The sequence below is a fragment of the Chiloscyllium plagiosum genome, unplaced genomic scaffold (genome assembly GCF_037043375.1).
Source record: "Chiloscyllium plagiosum isolate Xiang-an unplaced genomic scaffold, Cpla_swu_hap1 HiC_scaffold_19, whole genome shotgun sequence".
In the NCBI taxonomy this organism is placed as follows: Eukaryota; Metazoa; Chordata; class Chondrichthyes; order Orectolobiformes; family Hemiscylliidae; genus Chiloscyllium; species Chiloscyllium plagiosum.
The window spans coordinates 64,450,061-64,470,261 of NW_028270157.1; the positions used below are offsets into that span (position 1 = coordinate 64,450,061).

The following is a 20,201-nucleotide window of genomic DNA, read 5'->3' on the forward strand; positions in this document are numbered from 1 at the left end:
AGAAATTCATGCTTAACCGTGCCTAATGCTTCATGTAAGTTAATTCACATTTAACTGTAACCTAAGCCAAGGCTACATTTTATTACCTCAGTAGCACCAAGGAAATACTACAATTTCTTTTGAAGGGAGTTGCCTTTAACAACTAAGGGGCATTTTGGACCACTGCAAAAGAGTCACATTAATCAGTCCTTACATGAGTTGTCTATTTCCCTGTCCTGGTGTTCTACATTAAATGGACCCTTCATCACTGTGTACATCCACAGGAGGCAGACTGTCCCCTCAGATCAATGCCAGCAGACAAGGATTTAGCCACAAGGGTGCCTGCAACAGGATCCCACTCAGTCCTTTTCTCCTATTTTTCCTCCATTGTCCTGCATTTATTCTCTGCAAAGGATTATCCAATTCTATTCTGAAAGCCTTGACTGAATCCAATCATTCAGATTGGGGCGACAGGGTGGCTCAGTGGTTAGCACTGCTGCCTCACAGCTCTAGTGACCTGGGTTTGATTCCAGCCTCGGGCAACTGTGGAGTCTGCACATTCTGTCAGTCGGTATGCTCTGGGTGCTCTGGTTTCCTCCCACAGTCACAAAAATGTTCAGGTTGGAAGAATTGGCCACGCCATAGTGTACAGGGACGTGCAAGGTAGGCAGGTTAGCCATGGGAAATGCAGAGTTACAGGGATAGGATGGGTGGGATGCTCTTTGGAAGGTCAGTGTGGACTCGATGGACTGAATGGCCTGCTTCCATGCTGTTGAGATTCTATACCTTAGTCTCATGGTGCACTCCACATCCTGCACCAAAACAAGAGAAGGATCTTCATGCCTCAGTTGTTTATTTAGGTGTTCAATTTCCCTATGCTTTTCACTAACGAATAAAAAAAAGGCTGAAAAGCTTCAGGTGCCTGACCACCTTCACAGCACGCTCTCTCCTATTCCTCCAATTGGCAATCTAACACAAACTAGAGACTCTTTTGATTCCCCATCTACCCAGAGGCTGCCCAAAATGCATGCTCAACCCATGTGGCCAGTCTCAACAAAAGGCAACGTTCACACCCTACGACCCCTCCATTCTCAGCCAAGTCAACTGACCACACAAACTGAACGGATGAAGAATCACAAAACCAAATGGACGGAAGAGACCTCCGCCCATGTTCCTGCCAGAATTCCACCAACATCACGGCATATCGGCACCCTTACCGTTTGTACCACGTCTCAGCCTCCTTGTTCTTGTTGGCCGAACGCAGGAGACGACCGAGGTTCACCATGGCAACGTAGTGTTTGGGATTTAGCCGAATGGCTTGCAGGTAATGACCTGAAGCTCCATTCCCATTCCCTGCAGAATACAATCAAGCCTGTAGGTTAATAGCAAGGCAAAGATGGTTGAGCTGATCTGGCATTCACTGCCTGATACGGTGCTGGGAGCAGATTCAATAGCAATGGTCTATATCGATTTGGATAAATACTTGGAAGAGAGAAAAGCAAAGGGAAATAGGCAAAGGAAGAAGGACAGGTGCATGAGGACTTATGAAGAAAGTGAGGTCTGCAGATGCTGGAGATCAGAGTCGAGAGTGTGGTTCTGGAAAAGCACAGCAGGTCAGACAGCGTCCGAGGAACAGGAGAATCAATGTTTCGGGCATAAGCCTTTCATCAGGATCTCTTTCAACGATCAAGCACAGGCAACATGGGCTGCTTCTGTGCCCATCACCGACGTGATTCGGGCAAGCTTTTCAAGGCAAGGCTTCATAATATTTCATCTAAAAAACATTAACATTTGTTCCCTCAATAAATGCTGCCTGAGCTGCTATGCGTTTTCAGGAAACGATGGCGTTTTGGAAAGTTTGTGATCCTTCTTGGACTAAAGGCAATCCTTGCATTGGAGAGTACCTGCAAAAGGTCTGCTGCTGGGATGTTTGGTTCATTCTCCCAGACTAAAGAAAATCTCACAGTTGAATGGACCAACAGGTGATGCTAAGTCTACTAAATGTGATTCAAGAACCATGGATTTTTTTAGTTACTGGGGAGAACGGCTCAGAGCAGCTGAAAACATCCCAACAAGGAAGAGAACTGTTTGCCAAGTTTTCTCTGAGTGCAGACAATTCAAGATGGTGCGTTTGAAACCAGGATTTTCAACTGGGTTGCATGTTTCTTCCCTCTTCTCTCAGGTACATCTCTTAAACGTTAAAAAAAGAAAAGAGGGGGCTTTCTTTAGAAGTGAAGGCAAGAAGGTCATTACAAAAATCAACACTCATGCTCGACGTTGGCTTTCCAACACTTGGACCGGGTTCAAAATCCATCCCAGTCCAATGGTATAAATGTCTCTCATCTTCTCGTTGGAAGGTTGTATCTGGCATCGGGTGTAGGTTAGCTCAGTTGGCTGGATGGCTTGTTTGCGATGCAGAGCAACGCCAACAGTGCAGGTTCAATTCCCACATCAGCTGGGGTCACCATAAAATTCCTGCCATCTCAACCTCATCCTTTGCTTGAACTCTCCACCAATCGTCTCTCTCAAAAGAGGGGTTGGCGCTATGGTCCTCTGGGATTATGACGACTTTGTATCTGAAATAGGTTTGCCAAAGTCAAACTAGCTTTACGTTAACATGGGCTCACTGATCTGAAACTGTCTCTAAATGGCTTCAAATGGACAATCTCAGTCATGGGTCACTGATCTGGGAACTGGATTAACATCACATCTAGTAATTTAAGGATCATCCCCCAGAATGTAGGATCCGGGCAGTATTGGGGTACAGAATGGAGTCCTTCTGACAGTCTTGTCAACACACACTCTCTAGCAACCAAGATAAAGAATGGTGATTTGGGCAAGGTAATGAACCAGGCCTAGGCATCAATCCCCCAGGCATTGGCATCCTCAGACAAATCCCACAGAGTAATATGTGGTCAGGACATGTCAGACAAAAACGTTTCCATTGCTTACCTTGGTCAACTAAGAAGACTCCATAGTTGTTGTGTAGGTCTGAGTTCTCAGGACAGTTTTCGATGCCGCGCACATATATATCATCAGCTTCTCCAAATCGTTCCTTTCAAAAAAATGATAGCCCATATTTTATAACATTTAAAATGGTCAATAAATTACAAAGTTCTATCCTTCCCAACTTTGTTCAGCTAGTCTAGGAAATAACTAGCATGGGTAACCTGTACTCAGCAAGCACCATCACAAATGTTGGCGCAGAGATATCAACATTGGGCTCAGAATCAAGGGAAGGGAAATTCGCATTTCTAATGCTGACCTATTGAAAGAGCATTGGGGTGTTTACTGTGGAGAAGATTAGATGTGACTGTGATCTCCCCAGTGATCAAATAACTTCACTTGATTGCACCTTCTAAAAGGCAATATTTTTCCTTGCATGTGGAGGGAAACAGCCAAATCTGGTAACAAATTCAGTCTGTCACTAAGCAAGTGCTGCTTGACAGGACTGTCGAGGATACTTCCCATCACTTTCTGAAAAATCAAGCATGCTAATTGGTCAGGTTGGATTTATACTGCATTTTGTGGACAGGACATCAATGGACAATGTTTCACATTGCCAGGCAGTTGCTCGTGTTGCATTGGAACAGCTTGGCTGCAGTGTGGTTAATTCAGGAGTACAAGTCTTCAGTGCTACTGCTGGAGTGCTGTCAGGATCCATAACCTTTCTGTGCCTTTAGCCATTTCTTGATATCATATGCACGAAGTTGAAGAACGTAATATTGGGAACGAGATGGATCACCCATGCATCACTTATGGCTTAAAGTGGGTGCAGATGTTTCAGCCTTATCTTTAGCCCCACAAATCCCAAACCATCATTCACTAAACCGGACTGAAAGAGGCCTTAAAGTGACAAGAGTAAATTATCCTTTCTTGTTCTGTCTCTCGCCTTTGGCGCAGTTGATTAGACAATTCTTCAGTGATCACGTGGTTCCATTTTTTACCTATCCAATCATATCTCTGGTCCACTCCCACACTGTAGTGCATCCCCCACCCCAAGGATTTACCCTTTACCCCCTGCTGTTTCTCCCTCCAACAAGATCAATTGAAAACAGGTCGTTCCCCACACTGTTGACACGCACCCTCACTACCACCTTTCCCTTGTCCCCCCGTCCTCTGCCTCCAAAATGTTAGGTTGCTTCTTGGAAATCTAGGACCGGATTTGTTGAAGTTTCCATCTTTGGGGAAAACCAAAGGCATCGGGCGCAATTTTCCAGGGCTGCCCTGAGCTTTCAGAAGGCCGGGTGGGGGAACTGAATTGGACAGCAGAGAAAAATTCTGTTTCCTGACAATAGGTTAAGGTTTAGCTGCTCTGTCCTCAGAATATTTCAGGTGGATTGACTGACCCAACCCCCAGCGGCTGTTTAGTGCTCATGTTCATGAGATGAATTCTCATTGGCACCCCAACCTGCTGGGAAATGTGTTCACAGGTACAATCTCCCCAATCAAAAAGGAGATAAGCACATTTATAAACTCGACCTTATTTTTAACTCTAAACTTATAAATTAGGCAACTGAGATGTTTCTTTGCGCAACACTTACTGTGTAATGGATAAAGCCTCTCCATGCTGATCAGGTTATGTGAGAAGTCTCAGTAATGTGCAGTGTAGATTAACATTAAATTCTCACAGGGTTATGGGTGAAGCTTTTTGGCCAAGCAAGGTATGGGTATTGGTGGACACCAACAAACTTGACTGGGGCAGGGCTGAATTCGACAGGAAGCTCATCTCAAAAGGCCATCTTCTGGTGCATCCTTGTCCCATGCAAGTCTGAGAGAATATGTAGTTTATTTCTTTGTTTGGGAACTTAAACTGAAATGGAAGTCAAAGTACAATACAGCTAAAATATTGGACAAGACTTACAACTTGAAAGTCAACTGCTACATATTTAGATTAGATTAGATTAGATTACTTACAGTGTGGAAACAGGCCCTTCGGCCCAACAAGTCCACACCGCCCCGCCGAAGCGCAACCCACCCATACCCCTACATTTACCCCTTACCTAACACTACGGGCAATTTAGCATGGCCAATTCACCTGACCTGCACATCTTTTGGTTTGTGGGAGGAAACCGGAGCACACGGAGGAAACCCACGCAGACACGGGGAGAACGTGCAAACTCCACACAGTCAGTCGCCTGAGGCGGGAATTGAACCTGGGTCTCTGGCGCTGTGAGGCAGCAGTGCTAACCACTGTGCCACCGTGCCGCCCACACTTTGACTGTGCCAGACAACATTGCTTTTTAAAGCAATGACGAGACTAGGATTGAGTTTTTTGTCTTCAAGAAATTCTGCCTGGTTGACAGCCTTCTGACTGATTGAGCTGCAAAGTGTTAAAAAGCTACAAATGTCACAAGAGCCAAGAAAGCAAACCGGTAGAACTTGCAAACCAAAAGCATTTAAATATTCTCCTTTCTCTGTCTCGTTCTCATGTGAGAAAAACACAGAAAAGCCAACAAGGTTTAAAAGAAACAATTTTAATACAAGACCTGAAACCACCTAACCAACAAAGAATGACCATTGCCCTACAGACAACAGCATATCATCATTGCTAAATCAGAAGGCTTGAAAGAAATGACATTTCACCTTGGGATGTGAACTTTTGGTCTTGGGAACTTTGCTGACCTTGTGTGAATTTTTTTTCACCCATAATATTTGTGTCAAATTATCTTCTGTCTTAATCATGATGTGGAGGTGCAAGTGTTGGACTGGGATGGACGAAGTTAAAATCACACAACACCAGGTTATAGTCCAATAGGCTTATTTGGAAGTACTAGCTTTTGGAGCACTGCTCCTTCATCAGGTAACTAGCTAACTTCCATAGTGCTGCTCCTTCATCATTACACTTAGGGGGTTTTGTAGGAGTACAGTTTAAGTTGCATGGTAGTAAATTAGAAATCCATTCTTTTTTTTAAAAAATTATTCTGACACATAAATTTAACAGTTATTTTCTGATAATGAGGAAACCTGGAATGCACTGTTTTTGTCCTCATTAGCAGTCAGTCAGGCAACTTGCTCATCTGGTCAATTTGGAATTATATATATTTTTGGATGGCTTGCTGAAGAGTCAGGTATAACTGTCAATGCACTGTTCCCAATTAAATTATCAGAAGCTTTAAGGTTCACCACTACATCTTTTGAATGTAATAACGAAAGACTGATGTGGAGTTAGCGTTAAGTGTTGAAGGATAAAAGGATAGATATTAGGTTTCTCGTACTTAGTAAGATAGCATTACAAGAAGCTAAAACCATCCTATGACTGGAACACGTATCCCTGATGGATTTACAAGAATTAAAAAGCCAGACTGAGGCAATTAAATCAGAGGTGGAATTGTCTGCCCGAGCTAAGGCAGCAGAGATTTGAATTGATGATGAAATACTGGCAAAGGGTCGTGGACTGGTGGAAATACACGAGAGACTAGGGACACAGAGAAACTTGAATGAGCAAGGATTCAATTACAGTTAAAGCGCCTTGAATATGAGAATGAGGTAAAACGATTTTTAAGGTGAGAGGAGAAACCAGCACTTAAACAATATTTTTTGAAGAACCATTCAATCAAGGATTAATATGTTTTGAAGAGTTATTCCTGAAAAATGAAAGTAGGACACCAGAATATCTTTATAGTTATGGTTATATCAACTGATTTTCATATGCTATTCCTTCAAGGACAAATAACTAAGAGGGTTGTGGAAAAGTTAACTCATTGTTCTACTCATTACGGACTATCAACTGAAATTAAACAGTTGGAGTGCAGAGGAGATTTACCAGGATACTGCCTTGGTTGGACCATTTTAGCAGTGAAGAGAGGCTGGATAAGTTAGACTTGTTTTCTTTAGTGCAGAAAAGGCTGAAGAGACAGAACCTGATTGAAGTGTATGAGACGCTGAAGGGTGTAGACAGGGTGGAGAGGAAGCCACTCTTCACCTTAGTTGAAGTGTCAGTAATGAGGGGATATAATTTTAAGGTGAAGGGTAGGTTGATGAGAGGATATTTGAGAAAAAATATTTTTCACCCAGAGTGCAATGGGAAGGCAGTAGAAATGGGAAACATCACAAACTTTAAAACGTATTTGGACGAGCACTTGAAATATTATAACGTTCAAGACACTGGGCCAAATGCTGTAAAATGGGATCATGCAGAGAGGTCGGTACAGACTCTGAGTCGAAAGGCCTGTGCTGCAGTCACCATGAAGGTCCTTCTCAACCTCACCACTCCCCTGAAGCGTGGTGACACCTAGGCTAGTCACCACCAATTCTCTCTCTCGAAGTGGAGTACAGTCCTGTGGCCCTCTGGAATGCTGGCACCTTTACCTTTTGCCGGAACAGTTTGACAACATCTTATTGTACGTAGTGAAGGACAATGGGAACAGCTCGTAAAAGATATAGCTTCACCACAATCACAGAAAGTCCAACAGAGGCTAAAGAGACATAATGGCTCCACGAATGAACGCATTCAGGTATTTTTCCAATATATAAAGAAAGTCTATCACCAGTGGTATTTACTTAGGCTACTAGAAGGTTCACAGAAGTCTACAGAGTCTCACCAGGATGTACTACATGAGCCAGACATGATATGGATATACAGGTAGTTCTCCAGTAATAATGTCATTGTGTTCCAGCAAAACCTTGCTTAATAGAAAATCACTTGATACAAATAATGGGCCCTGGGGGAAAGGTGGGGATAGGGGCGAACCAGCAAAAAAAGTCACTCACTATCACTCAAAAATAACACAAAGGTCTAACACAAAGTATAGCACAGTCTGAAAGAAGGGTTATTAATGAAACAAAAGTAAACTTAACACAGTAAATTTTTAAAAATGTTTAAAAAGGCTGCTCTCTGTACAGTACCCCCCCTCACAGAAAGCTGCTCTCTGTACAGTACCCCCCTCACAGAATGCTGCTCTCAGTACAGTACCCCCCCTCACAGAATGCTGCTCTGTCAGTAAGTGACACTGGTAGATGCGCAGAATATTGCAATAACCGACGCTGACATAACACATGTGTGGACATCGGTGTACACGCAGAATGGCATGAAGACAGGCACCAAAGTTGCGCATGTGCGGAACGGCACAGAGATTTTGGCGTGCACATGGGCAAAGCAAAGTGCGCAGACCGATCCTCGCTGGGATCAAGTTATTGTCAATGGAGGTAAGCATTCTCCAAAATACCATTCCCTAATTCTTCAGCGACATTATAGACAAATCATGCTGCTGAAACAAGTGTTATCCCAGAACTACCTGTAGACGAGTCAATATAACAAAACATCCTTATTGGTTAAGCACAGACAGAAGAGCTCAGGTGGAAACAGAGGTTGAATACATGCTGGAAAATAACGATACAGAGCATAGCAAAAGCAGTTAGAGTTCACCAGTGGTGTTTATTCCTAAACCTGATTGGTCAACTTGAATCTACATAGATTACAGATTACTGCATAGATTAATTCAGTAATGAAAACAGTTTCATACCAAATTTCCGAGTTAGAAGATTGCACTGACAGAGTTGGAAGTGTTTCATTTCTTTGTAGAGTCATAGACGTGTTCAGCACAGAAACAGACCTTTCAGACCAACTCGTCCATACCAACTGGATATCCTAAATTAATCTAGTCCCATTTGCCAGCATATACCTTCTAAACCCTTCCTGTTCATTTACCCATCCAGATGCCTTTTAAATGTTGTAATTGTACCAGCCGCCACCACTTCCTCTGGCAGCTCATTCCATAGGCAAAGGTGGGTACTGCAGATTCTGGAGATTAGTGTCAAGATTAGAGTGGTGCTGGAAAAGCACAGCAGGTCAGGCAACATCTGAGCGGCAGGAAAATCAGCAAAAGCCCTTCATCAGGAATGAGGCTGGGAGCCTCGGGGGGCTCATTCCATACACTTACCACCCTCTGCATGAAAAAGTTGCCCATTAGGTCCCTTTTAAAACTTTCCCCTCTCACTTTATACCTATGCCCTCTAGTATTGGCCTTCCCTAACACTGGGGAAAAGACATTTGCTATTCACCCTATCCATGCCACCTCATGATTTTATAAACCTCTATAAGGTCACTTCTCAGCTTCCAACGCTCCAGGGAAGACAGCCCCAGCCTATTCAGCCTTTCCCTATAGCTCGAACTCTACAACCTGGCAACATCCTTTAAGATTGATCAAGTGAAGTCTTACTGGCGAGCAATATTAATGTCAAAAGCTAAGAAAAGACCAGCCTTTGTTACACCAAATGGGTTATAGCAATGTTAAGTAATGTCATTGCGTTTAAAAATGTCACAGCTACATTACAAAGACTTCTGAATTAAGTCACACCTGAAGTGCCGAATTGTGCAGTTTATTTAGACGATGTTGTACTATACCGTGACACCTGGGATGAACACATAAAATAATTAGAATAACCGTATAACTGATTATAGTTCGCTGGCTTCATATTAAATATTGCCAAGAGTGAATTTGCAAAATCGGACATAATTTACCTGGGGGAATTGTAGGACATGGAAAAGTGTTGCCAAAAACAACAAAAGTGATTAGAATTTCTGATAGAATTCTCCAATCCTAAAGCTAAATAGGAAATCATGAGATTTCAGGGAATGCGTGGGTTTTCTCTGAAATGGTTGCCTAACTTCAGCACAACAACTCTACATTCATCAGATTTGTTATGAAATAGGCAAATGTTCAGTAGAAAGCCTCATGGCCTTTCAGAAGGTGAAGGCCAACCCAATAAATGAACCACTATTGGCTATTCTAACTTTGTCAAACCTTTTAAGTTGGCTTGAGAACGTCTTGCCCATAAGATCTGGCATTTTACAGGCGCATGAACATGGAACGAACAGAGAAGAACACAGGAAAACTGGGATCGCCCCAACTGAAATATGTCTCACTAAAATGCCCACCTCCACACTTAGTGGTTAAAACAAAGAAAATGCACCTCATGTTGTCGTCAATCCCCACTCTGAAATCTTTTTCCTACGTACCAACTCCATCCCTGACCTGCTTGAGGAAGAACCAAACATTTGACCTTCAAATCTCCAGCGTCGCTGACTACCACAATATCACACAAGTGTACTCTGCCTCAGCTCATTGACTGCAGACACTCTCGTCCATTACCTCGATGTCATTGTTCTAACACACTCCACGATTAGTGGAATATTCTCTTCCCCTCCCTAAACCTGAGGTTATTCAAAGTCTTATCGTCTGTGTCCTAACGTGCACCAAATCCATCTAAATATCACCCCAAGTATCACTGACCTACAATGACTTCCAGTTAAGAAACACGTCGATTGTAAAATTCTCATTCTTGTTTATAAATTCCTCCATGGCTTCTCCCTTCTTTATCTCTGTAATCTTCTCCAGCCTCACAACTCTTCGAGGCGCCTACACTCCATTAATGCTGGTTTCCTGATCATCCCTGATTTGAATCAATCCATAACATCTGCTGTCTAGCCCTTGAAATACCCTTCCGAAAACTCTCCTCTGTCTTCCTTTAAGTTGGTCCTTTAACAGTATCTTTGATCAAGCTGGTGGTCCTCTACCCTAATGTCACCTTCTTGGGCTTGCTGATAAAATCAGGCTCGTTACACACCTGTAAAGTGCCTTGAGATTTTTGTTTTGCTGTGGTATATAAATGGAAGTTGTTGTATGGTTTAGTCCTGCACCAATGGTGTCTAATCCTACTTGACCAATAGATGGAGCCACATTCCATATCCTTGATGTGAAATGTGAGACTCCTGGCACCTCAAAAGTCTTAAGACACTTTCAAGCTGTTATTTCTGGTAGGTAGTTACTTTGTATCTGCTCACACTACACTTTCAGGTAATGCATTACCATTCACTGCATTTAAAAAAAAGCTTCTGGTTCTTTTTCCAATTAATTTAATCCATCTCGTCCAGTTACATGTCAATGCAGAACAACTTTTCATTATTTAGTCTATCAAAATTCCATATAACTTTAAATACCTCTATTAAAACTCCTCTTAAAACTTCTCTGTTTAAATGACAATTCCAGTTCTTTTGTATCCCCACAATAAAAAGTGACTCTTGCACTGAAACACCCCATTAAAATGTAGCTCTCAAAGCCAAAACAGGGGACCGTAGTCAGTAGCCCCTAACCCTAATGACCTCATCAGGTAGTAAAAACAATCACACCTTCTTGCTTTTGACTTTGTGGGCCACAAGGGTATTTGATGCATAAAGTTTAAATGCACATCCAGCTGAGTTACCAATCTCATGAGTTGCTAATTTCAACAGCTTTCATTGTTCTGATTTTGCAGCCTTTTCCAACCCTCTAGGCTCTCTCAGTTCAGATGGGAAAGCAGCCAATCATAGCGCCAGATTCACGCAAGTGACAAAATATGGACTGAGAAAGCTCAGACATTTGTGCATTGACCAACAGCATGGGGATCACACCATCAGTAATCTGCAACACCACCCATCAGCTTACTTGAGAGCATCATTCACTGTAATTTCATAAAGCATGAACTTATACAAGCACAAACAAATATCCGCATTCATATGCAAGTGAACTAACATGGACAAAGACACATGAAGACAAACCTGCATGCAGTCATGAATTTGTTCATTCACTTGCTTTATGGTAAATCAGACAGGCCTAGTACCTCTGGAGCTATTGATGAAATGGCCTATGCTAGTGCCTCCCCTGGGTGGAAAGTATAGATTTCCCAACAGTAGCAAAGACTACCATGGTTTTCCTGGCTGCTGCCATACGGATATCAATCCGAGAACAATAAGGGCAGCACGGCAGCTGAGTGGTTAGCACTGCTGCCTCACAGCACCAAGGTCCCAGGCTCGATTCCAGCCTTGGGCGACTGTCTGTGTGGAACTTGTTCATTCTCCCTTGTGTCTGTGTGGGTTTCCTCCAGGTGCTCCGGTTTCTCCCACAATCCAAAAGTGTGCGCATTAGGTGGATTGGCCAGGCTAAATTACCCACAGTGTCTAGGGATCTGTGGGCTAAGTGGATTAACCATGGGAAATGCAGCGCTACAGGGAGAGGATGGGGTTGGGTCTGGGTGGGATGCTCTTCAGTGGGTCAGTATGGATTCGATGGGCAGATTGGCTTGTTTCCACAATGTAGGGATTCTATGATAAATAAAATCACACAAACTGCAACAACCTACGCAAGCTGCTTTCTGTAATTTCTGCCACTGGAGTATGAGAGTGGCCAACACATCGCATGTTCTTCCAGGTAGGGCAACAAGAACAAACACCTTCAACTGAATCTATATCCAACTAGACAACATGTTGGGAACATAATGTTGACTCTTCTGTAGGTGACTGAGTGAAGGGAAGCCCATTCATTGGCGTCTGAACTGCTGATCTCTCTGGGATCTATCTCCCATCATAAATGCAGTCAATTCCATAATAACACCAAGAGCCTCCAGAAACTTCAAAAAAGTTTCACTTGATCTAATTTTGTACAGAAACACTGCAGCAAACAGAAGAGAGGAAAGGATATTTGATGTCAGGGAAAGCGGTGGTAAAATTGTGCAAAAGAAATAGTCTTCTCTTTCATCAATTATGGTGCTAAGTTCTTAAGAGTCATACATCACAGAAACAGACCCTTCGGTCCAACCAGTCCATGTCGAACATAATCCCAAATTAAAACTAGTCCCACCTGCCTGCTCCTGGCCCACATCTCTCCAAACCCTTCCTATTCACGTATCCATCCAAATACGTTTTAAATGTTGTAATTGTACCCACATTCAGCACTTCCTCTGGAGGGTCATTCCAAATGTGAACCACGCTCTGTGTAAAGAATTCGCCCCTCCTGTCTTTTTTTAAATCTCTCTCTTCTCACCTAAAAATGTGCCCCTTGTCTTGAAACTCCCCATCTTCGGGAAAAGACAACGACCATCAACTCTCACTACACCTCTGTATTCAGAAAATCACGGTTTCCCTGGGACAGAATATATAAAAGTCATCGCTGGGGCAGAGAGAATGTAAGAAGAATGCTTCTGCAGTCATCGTTAAAAATTCTCCATGTGAGGGTTAAGAAATAGCACAGTAATCAATCCTGTCCAGCAAGCTTATTGATTGAAGTACAGAGCAAGAGGACACTGGCATGTAGATGATCATCCAGGAAACCGGCAAACCTACGTCCTAGCACAGTGGATGAGTTCTCCTATACTCAGGACTGGTAAGCCATGTGCATTTAGCTGGGTGCACCACTGCAAAAGATCAGACCAAGTTTAGTCAATAAACTCACCACGTCAACGGCACCAAGACTCACCTGTTCAGCCAATAGAGCTGCAAGGCTGGAGTAGGCATCTGCAAACTGGGAGCCAAACCGGATAGAGTCACGCAGTAACTGCTCAGCCTCGACTAGTTTCTTCTGGGATCTGCAAGGCGGCAAACACATTGTCAGAGTTGAATTTGACTTTATCGGTTTCATCAGACATCTGTCTAGCATCCCGAGCGTGACTGTTTGAAGTGAATGCTAGACCACCAGTCTGGGTTTAAAAGTAGGTATTTGCTTCCAGTCCCTAAACCACTAGGTTCCTCGAGCAATTATAAACCAGTTTTCAATTCTAATGTGATAAGAGAGAGCAGTTAGTATAAGAGATAAAGAGAGTAAGAGAGGTAGAGGTTAGCAAAAAAGATAGAGAAGGTAAGGGAGGACAGAAGGAGGAATGAATCCTACTGAAAACAGAAGTCGCTGGAAATCAGTGAGTGGCCAACATTTCAAATGTTCTTCCAGGTAGGGCAAAAAGGACAAACACATTCTTTTTGCCTTCCCTGGAAGAACATTCAATATATTGGCCACTCTGACACTCTAGCAGCATCCATAGAGAGAAAGCAAGTTAATGTTTCGAGTCTAGATGACTCTTCATCAATTGGCTCCTAAAGTGAATCCCACATTCACCCCAGTTAGTGATACTCCTGTGTGTTAGCACAGAGGAGTCATGACTGTATTTTGTCAAGGGGAACATTTAAACTCTGAATATTTCCTTCTGACTTTATTACCATTTACAGATTTATTTAGTGTTAGTGTGGTTTTGGTTTTCAACTTAGCAGATGTAAAGGAAATCTGTGATGGTATTCAACTTTCATTACACCATGGCCCTATCCTGAGACACTTTGCGCATCATTTAAAGGGGAAACCTTTCTTCTCACATCAGTGAAGAGCTGCCTGTTCAATCAGGTTGTCATTACTAAACAGCACTTTTTAGACCACATCTGTCCTACAGATGAAATGTCGCAGTCAATTAATCTTCCAATCCAATAAATGAAATTAACCAAGATAATATTGACATCCATATTGATCCACTATACAAGTCAGTCAATTACAATGGGCTCTCACTAGCTTGCTTGAACGAACCAGGTATTAGATACTGCCGTTGAAGAAATTGCTTCAGTGTCTCAGAGGATTTGTCTTTCAAAAGTCAACTGGTGATTTGAACGATGGCGTTGAACTGTGATGTTACCAGTTGTAGAAATGGCATCTCATGGCTTCAAATCTTGGATTTAGCCTCAGTGAATCCTGCGGCACTGTTCCACAGCTGTCAAGGGAGGTCTTGGCTCCAGCAATAGTCATTTTAAGACATAAATATTAATTTTCTTTTCAGAAATACAATGTTCTGCATATCAGGGTGCTTCTCGTCTTAGTCACCTGGTCATCAAATTGTTTGATTTCCAAACACAAACCTCTAATTTGAAATCGAAATTTATCCAATTTTTGGTTCCTTTCTACCATTTGCGTTGTGCAAAATGTAGTTACCTTCATCTCACATGTAACCTTGTCGACTATGTAGCTTAGTTTCCCTGCATTTTTACGCTAAACATTTTGGATCCAAGTGCACGACTTCAGTTTCCTTTTCTCTCCTGCACCTAATTAATTATTTACTCTTCCCCACTGTTGTACTTCTTTTCATTTCTTCACCTCCAAATAATCAATATTCAGAAACCATAATCCTTTGCTAGTCATCATTGCTTTTACTGCTGTCATTCTTCCTGTCTCAACCTGCCAGAGTGTGCAAGGTTTGCTTGATTATTCTTTCTTTCATGCAGTTTTTCAATACTTGTGTGTTTATTTACAGAATATTAAGAGGTGTGAAGTACATGGAAGTTTTTGACACCGATATTATGAATGGATACAGTTGGTTGACACTTAGAATCATAGAGATATACAGCATGGAAACAGACCCTTCGGTCCAACTCGTCCATGCCGACCAGATATCCCAACCCAATCTAGTTCCACCTGCCAGCACCCGACCCATATCCCTCCAAACCCTTCCTATTCATATACCTATCCAAATGCCTCGTAAATGTTGCAATTGTACCAGCCTCCACCACTTCCTCTGGCAGCTCGTTCCATACACGCACCACCCTGTGTGAAAAAGTTAGCCCGTAGGTCTCTTTTATATCTTTCCCCTCTCACCCTAAACCTATGCCCTCTAGTTCTGGACTCCCCCACCCCAGGAACAAAACTTTGCCTATTTACCCTATCCATGCCCCTCAAAATTTTGTAGACCTCTATAAGGTCACCCCTCAGCCTCTGACACTTCTGTGAGGTTGTGAGCTAAGCAACATTTTTTTCAATGGAGACTATCAAAATGCCTTTGTTTATTGTCTAAATTTCAGAAATATTTCAAGGACTTGACAGATTTGTCAACAGCTTGTTGGTATTACCTGTAATAGATACATGTATGATACATGGGGACATGGAAGTCTTAGGACAGCTTTCAGGTGACATCGCAATAGCTTTTACATAGAACATAGAAAAATACAGCGCAGTACAGGCCCTTCGGCCCTCGATGTTGCACTGATCCAAGCCCACCTAACCTACTCTAGCCCACTATCCTCCATATGCCTATCCAATGCCTGTTTAAATGCCCATAAAGAGGGAGAGTCCACCACTGCTACTGGCAGGGCATTCCATGAACACACGACTCGCTGAGTAAAGAATCTACCCCTAACATCTGTCTAATACCTACCACCCCTTAATTTAAAGCTATGCCCCCTCGTAATAGCTGACTCCATACGTGGAAAAAGGTTCTCATGGTCAACCCTATCTAAACCCCTAATCATCTTGTACACCTCTATCAAGTCACCCCTAAACCTTCTTTTCTCCAATGAAAACAGCCCCAAGTGCCTCAGCCTTTCCTCATACGATCTTCCTACCATACCAGGCATCATCCTGGTAAACCTCCTCTGCACCCGTTCCAGTGCCCCACATCCTTCCGAAAGTATGGCGACCAAAACTGCACACAATACTTCAGATGCGGCTGCACCAGAGTCTTATACAACTGCAACATGACCTCAGGACTCCAGAACTCAATTCCTCTACCAATAAAAACCAGTATGCCATATGCCTTCTTCACTGCCCTATTTACCTGGGTGGCAACTTTCAGAGATCTGTGTACATGGACACCAAGATCCCTCTGTTCATCCACACTACCAAGTATCCGACCATTAGCCCAGTACCCCATCTTCTTGTTACTCTTACCAAAGTGAATCACCTCACACTTACCTACATTGAACTCCATTTGCCACCTTTCTGCCCAGCTCTGCAGCTTATCTATATCCCGCTGTAACCTCAAACATCCTTCCTCACTGTCAACAACTCCACCGACTTTCGTATCATCCGCAAACTTGCTCACCCAACCTTCTAGCCCCTCCTCCAGGTCATTTATAAAAATGACAAACAGCAATGGTCCCAAAATAGATCCTTGCAGAACACCGCTAGTAACTGCACTCCAAGATGAACCTTTACCATCAACTACCACCCTCAATCTTCTTCCAGCCAGCCAATTCCTAATCCAAACCAACTCACCCTCAATGCCATACCTCCGTATTTTTTGCAGTAGCCTACCATGGGGAACCTTATCAAACACCTTACTAAAATCCATATACACCACATCTACCGCTTTACCCTCGTCCACCTCCTTAGTCACCTTCTCAAAGAATTCAATCAGGTTTGTGAGGCACGACCTGCCCTTCACAAAACCATGCTGACTATCCTTGATCAAATTATTCCTATCCAGATGTTCATAAATCCTATCCCTTACAATTCTCTCTAAGACTTTGCCCACAACAGAAGTGAGACTCACCGGCCTATAGTTACTAGGGTTATCCCTACTCCTCTTCTTGAACAAGGGAACCACATTTGCTATCCTCCAGTCTTCTGGCACTACTCCTGTAGACAACGAGGACATAAAAATCAAGGCCAATGGTTCTGCAATCTCCTCCCTGGCTTCCCAGAGAATCCTAGGATAAATGCCATCAGGCCCAGGGGACTTATCTATTTTCACCCTTTCCAGAATTTCCAACACCTCTTCCCTACATACCTCAAAGCCGTCCATTCTAATTAATTGTGATTCAGTATTCACATCGGCAACAATGTCCTGTTCCTGAGTGAATACTGATGAAAAGTATTCATTCAGTGTCTCCCCAATCTCTTCAGCCACCACACGCAACTTCCCACTACTATCCTTGACTGGACCTATTTCTACCCTAGTCATTCTTTTATTCCTAACATACCTATAGAAAGCCTTTGGGTTTTCCCTAATCCTACCAACTAAGGACTTTTCATGTCCCCTCCTTGCTGCTCTGAGCTCTCTCTTCAGATCCTTCCTGGCTACCTTATAACTCTCAATCGCCCCAATTGAACCTTCGCGCCTCATCTTTACATAGGCCGCCCTCTTCCCTTTAACAAGGGATTCCAATTCCTTATTAAACCACGGCTCCCTCACACGACCCTTTCCTCCCTGATACTTATCAAGGACACTCAATAGTTGCTCCTTGAACAAGCTCCACATATCAATTACGCCCTTGCCTTGAAGCCTACTTTTCCAAGCCACGCATCCTAAGTCGTGCCTCACTGCATCATAATTTCCCTGCCCCCAGCTATAACTCTTGCCCTGCAGTGCACACTTATCCCTCTCTAGAGTAAAAGTCACCGAATTATGGTCACTATCCCCAAAGTGCTCACCTATCTCCAATTCTAACACCTGGCCTGGTTCGTTACCCAGAACCAAATCCAGTATGGCCTCACCTCTTGTTGGCCTGTCTACATATTGTGTCAGGAAACCCTCCTGCACACATTGGACAAACACCGACCCATCTAACGAACTCGAGCTATAGCTTTCCCAGTCAATATCTGGAAAGTTAAAGTCCCCCATAACAACCACCCTATTACTTTCACTCTTCTCCTGAATCATCCTCGCAATCCTTTCTTCTACATCTCTAGGACTATTAGGAGGCCTGTAGAAAACTCCTAATAGGGTGACTTCACCTTTCCTATTCCTAACCTCAGCCCAAACTACCTCAGATGGCGAGTCTTCATCCATCGTCCTTTCCACCGCTGTAATACTACCACCGTTGTAATACTAAAGATAGACTTACCTATCAAAATATTTCTGACTCTTCAGCTGGTTTCCCCCTCAGTGCACAAAAAAACACATTTAGCTGATGGGGATTCTACAGCTTTCAAGAGCCAACTCACCAAAAAGACAAGGAAATGTGAATTTGCAGCAGTGAATTAAACTGCAAACCAGAGGTCATTTTACCTATCCCAGCCGGCATGAATCCTGGGGGAAATTTGGAACCGTAGCCTCGCATACCTCCACTTTGACTCCAGAGTGAACTTTCATCTCAAGATACATTCAATAATACATCCAGGTATGAGGCCTGAACTTGCTACAATGATTCATGTATTGGTTAAGTAACAGCAAACTCCAGTGCAGAACGCAAGCCAAGTGTCAAAGATCAAAGTTCAATCAAAACATTAGAATGAGATTCTCCAATGGCGAGAGGGTGTATGAGTGGGCTGTTTTATGATTGGACAGATTGGTTTGTTTGCACTGAAGAGTGTGGGGTGACTTGACTGAAGTGTGTAAAATCCTTAGTGGTCTTGACAAGGTGGATATGGAAAGAATGTTTCCTCTTGTGGGTCAGTTCAGACCTAGGCAGCATTGATTTAAAACTCAGGCTTGGCCTTTTAGGACAAAGATGAGAATTATTTTTTGTCTCAATGTTGGGTGACCTGGCACACACTACCTCAGAAGCCAGTTGAGAAGGTGGTCGCTGAATGTTTTTAAGGCAAAGGTAGATAGATTCTTGATAAGCAAGACAGAGGGAATTGTTATGGTTATTAAGATTAACCATAATCTTAATGAATGACAGTTTCAGGTTTGACAGGCCGAGTAGCTTACTTCTGCTTACAAATCATATGCTCACATACAGTAAATGTCAGCCTTTACCTTCCCCAGAAACCTGCAGAAGACCTACTAAACAGCAACACAGCTCCATGATATAGCATCAGAATTATAATTCAATAAATCTGTTTGGAATTTGATGTTAATTGAAGACTGATGTGATGTCTAAGTATATGCGGTCTACATCTCTTCCTGAACAGAGTCATACAGCACAGTAACAGATCCTTCTGTCCAAACAGTCCATGCTGACAATGATCCCAAACTTAACTAGTTCCATCTGCCCATGTTTGGCTCATATTCATCCAAATCTTGCTTATTCATGGGTTTATCCAATTGCCTTTCAAACGATGTAATTATACCTGCAACCATCACCTTATCTGGTAGTTCATTCCACACAAGAACCACTCTGTGTAAAATTTTCCCCTTGTGCCCATGCAGGATGGCACAGGGCTCAGTGGTTAGCATTGCTGTCTCACAGCGCCAGGTTTGATTCCACCCTGGGTGACTGTCTGTGTGGAGGTTGCACATTCTCCCCGTATCTACATGGGTTTCCTCTGGGTGCTCCGGTTTCCTCCCACAATCCAAAGATCAGGTGAACCGGCCATGCTAAATTGCCCATATGTTCAGGGCTGTGTAGGTTACGTGCATTAGGGGTAAATGTAAAGTAATAGGGGAACAGGTCTGGGTGGGATACTCTTCAGAGGGTCGGTGTGGACTTGTTGGTCCGAATGGCCTGTTTCCACACAGTAGGGATTTTATGATTCTCCTCTCATCTTAAAGATTTGCCGCCTAGTTTTGAACTCGCCGACTCAGGGGAAAATACACCTGCCTTTCACCTTAGCTATGCCCCTCATGATTTTATAAGCTTCAATAAGGTCACCCCTCAAACTCCTATGCTCCAGTGAAAAAGGTCCCAGCTTTTCCAGTCTATTTTTAGATCTCAAACCTTCCATTCTCAAGCAAACCACTGAGAGGGGGAATGAGGAGTGAAGTCAATTATGCTACTGCCATTTGATTGATAGTGATTCTGAGCTGATGAACGGATAGGACAGAATCTCCACTCT

The 20,201-nt window shown here is 43.1% G+C and overlaps 1 protein-coding gene across 1 annotated transcript in view; it reads right to left on the reverse strand.

Annotated features, from left to right (window-relative positions):
* The window catches only part of tmtc1 (transmembrane O-mannosyltransferase targeting cadherins 1), a 139,061-nt gene that overhangs the window by 15,663 nt on the left and 103,197 nt on the right, over positions 1–20,201 (reverse strand). Inside the window, exons 11-13 of the mRNA XM_087996930.1 lie at positions 13,212–13,320; positions 2,932–3,034; positions 1,197–1,332 (exon numbers count right to left, since the gene is read on the reverse strand). Coding sequence (XP_087853056.1) covers positions 1,197–1,332; positions 2,932–3,034; positions 13,212–13,320 — 348 coding nt within the window. The remainder of the gene's footprint in view (positions 1–1,196; positions 1,333–2,931; positions 3,035–13,211; positions 13,321–20,201) is intronic.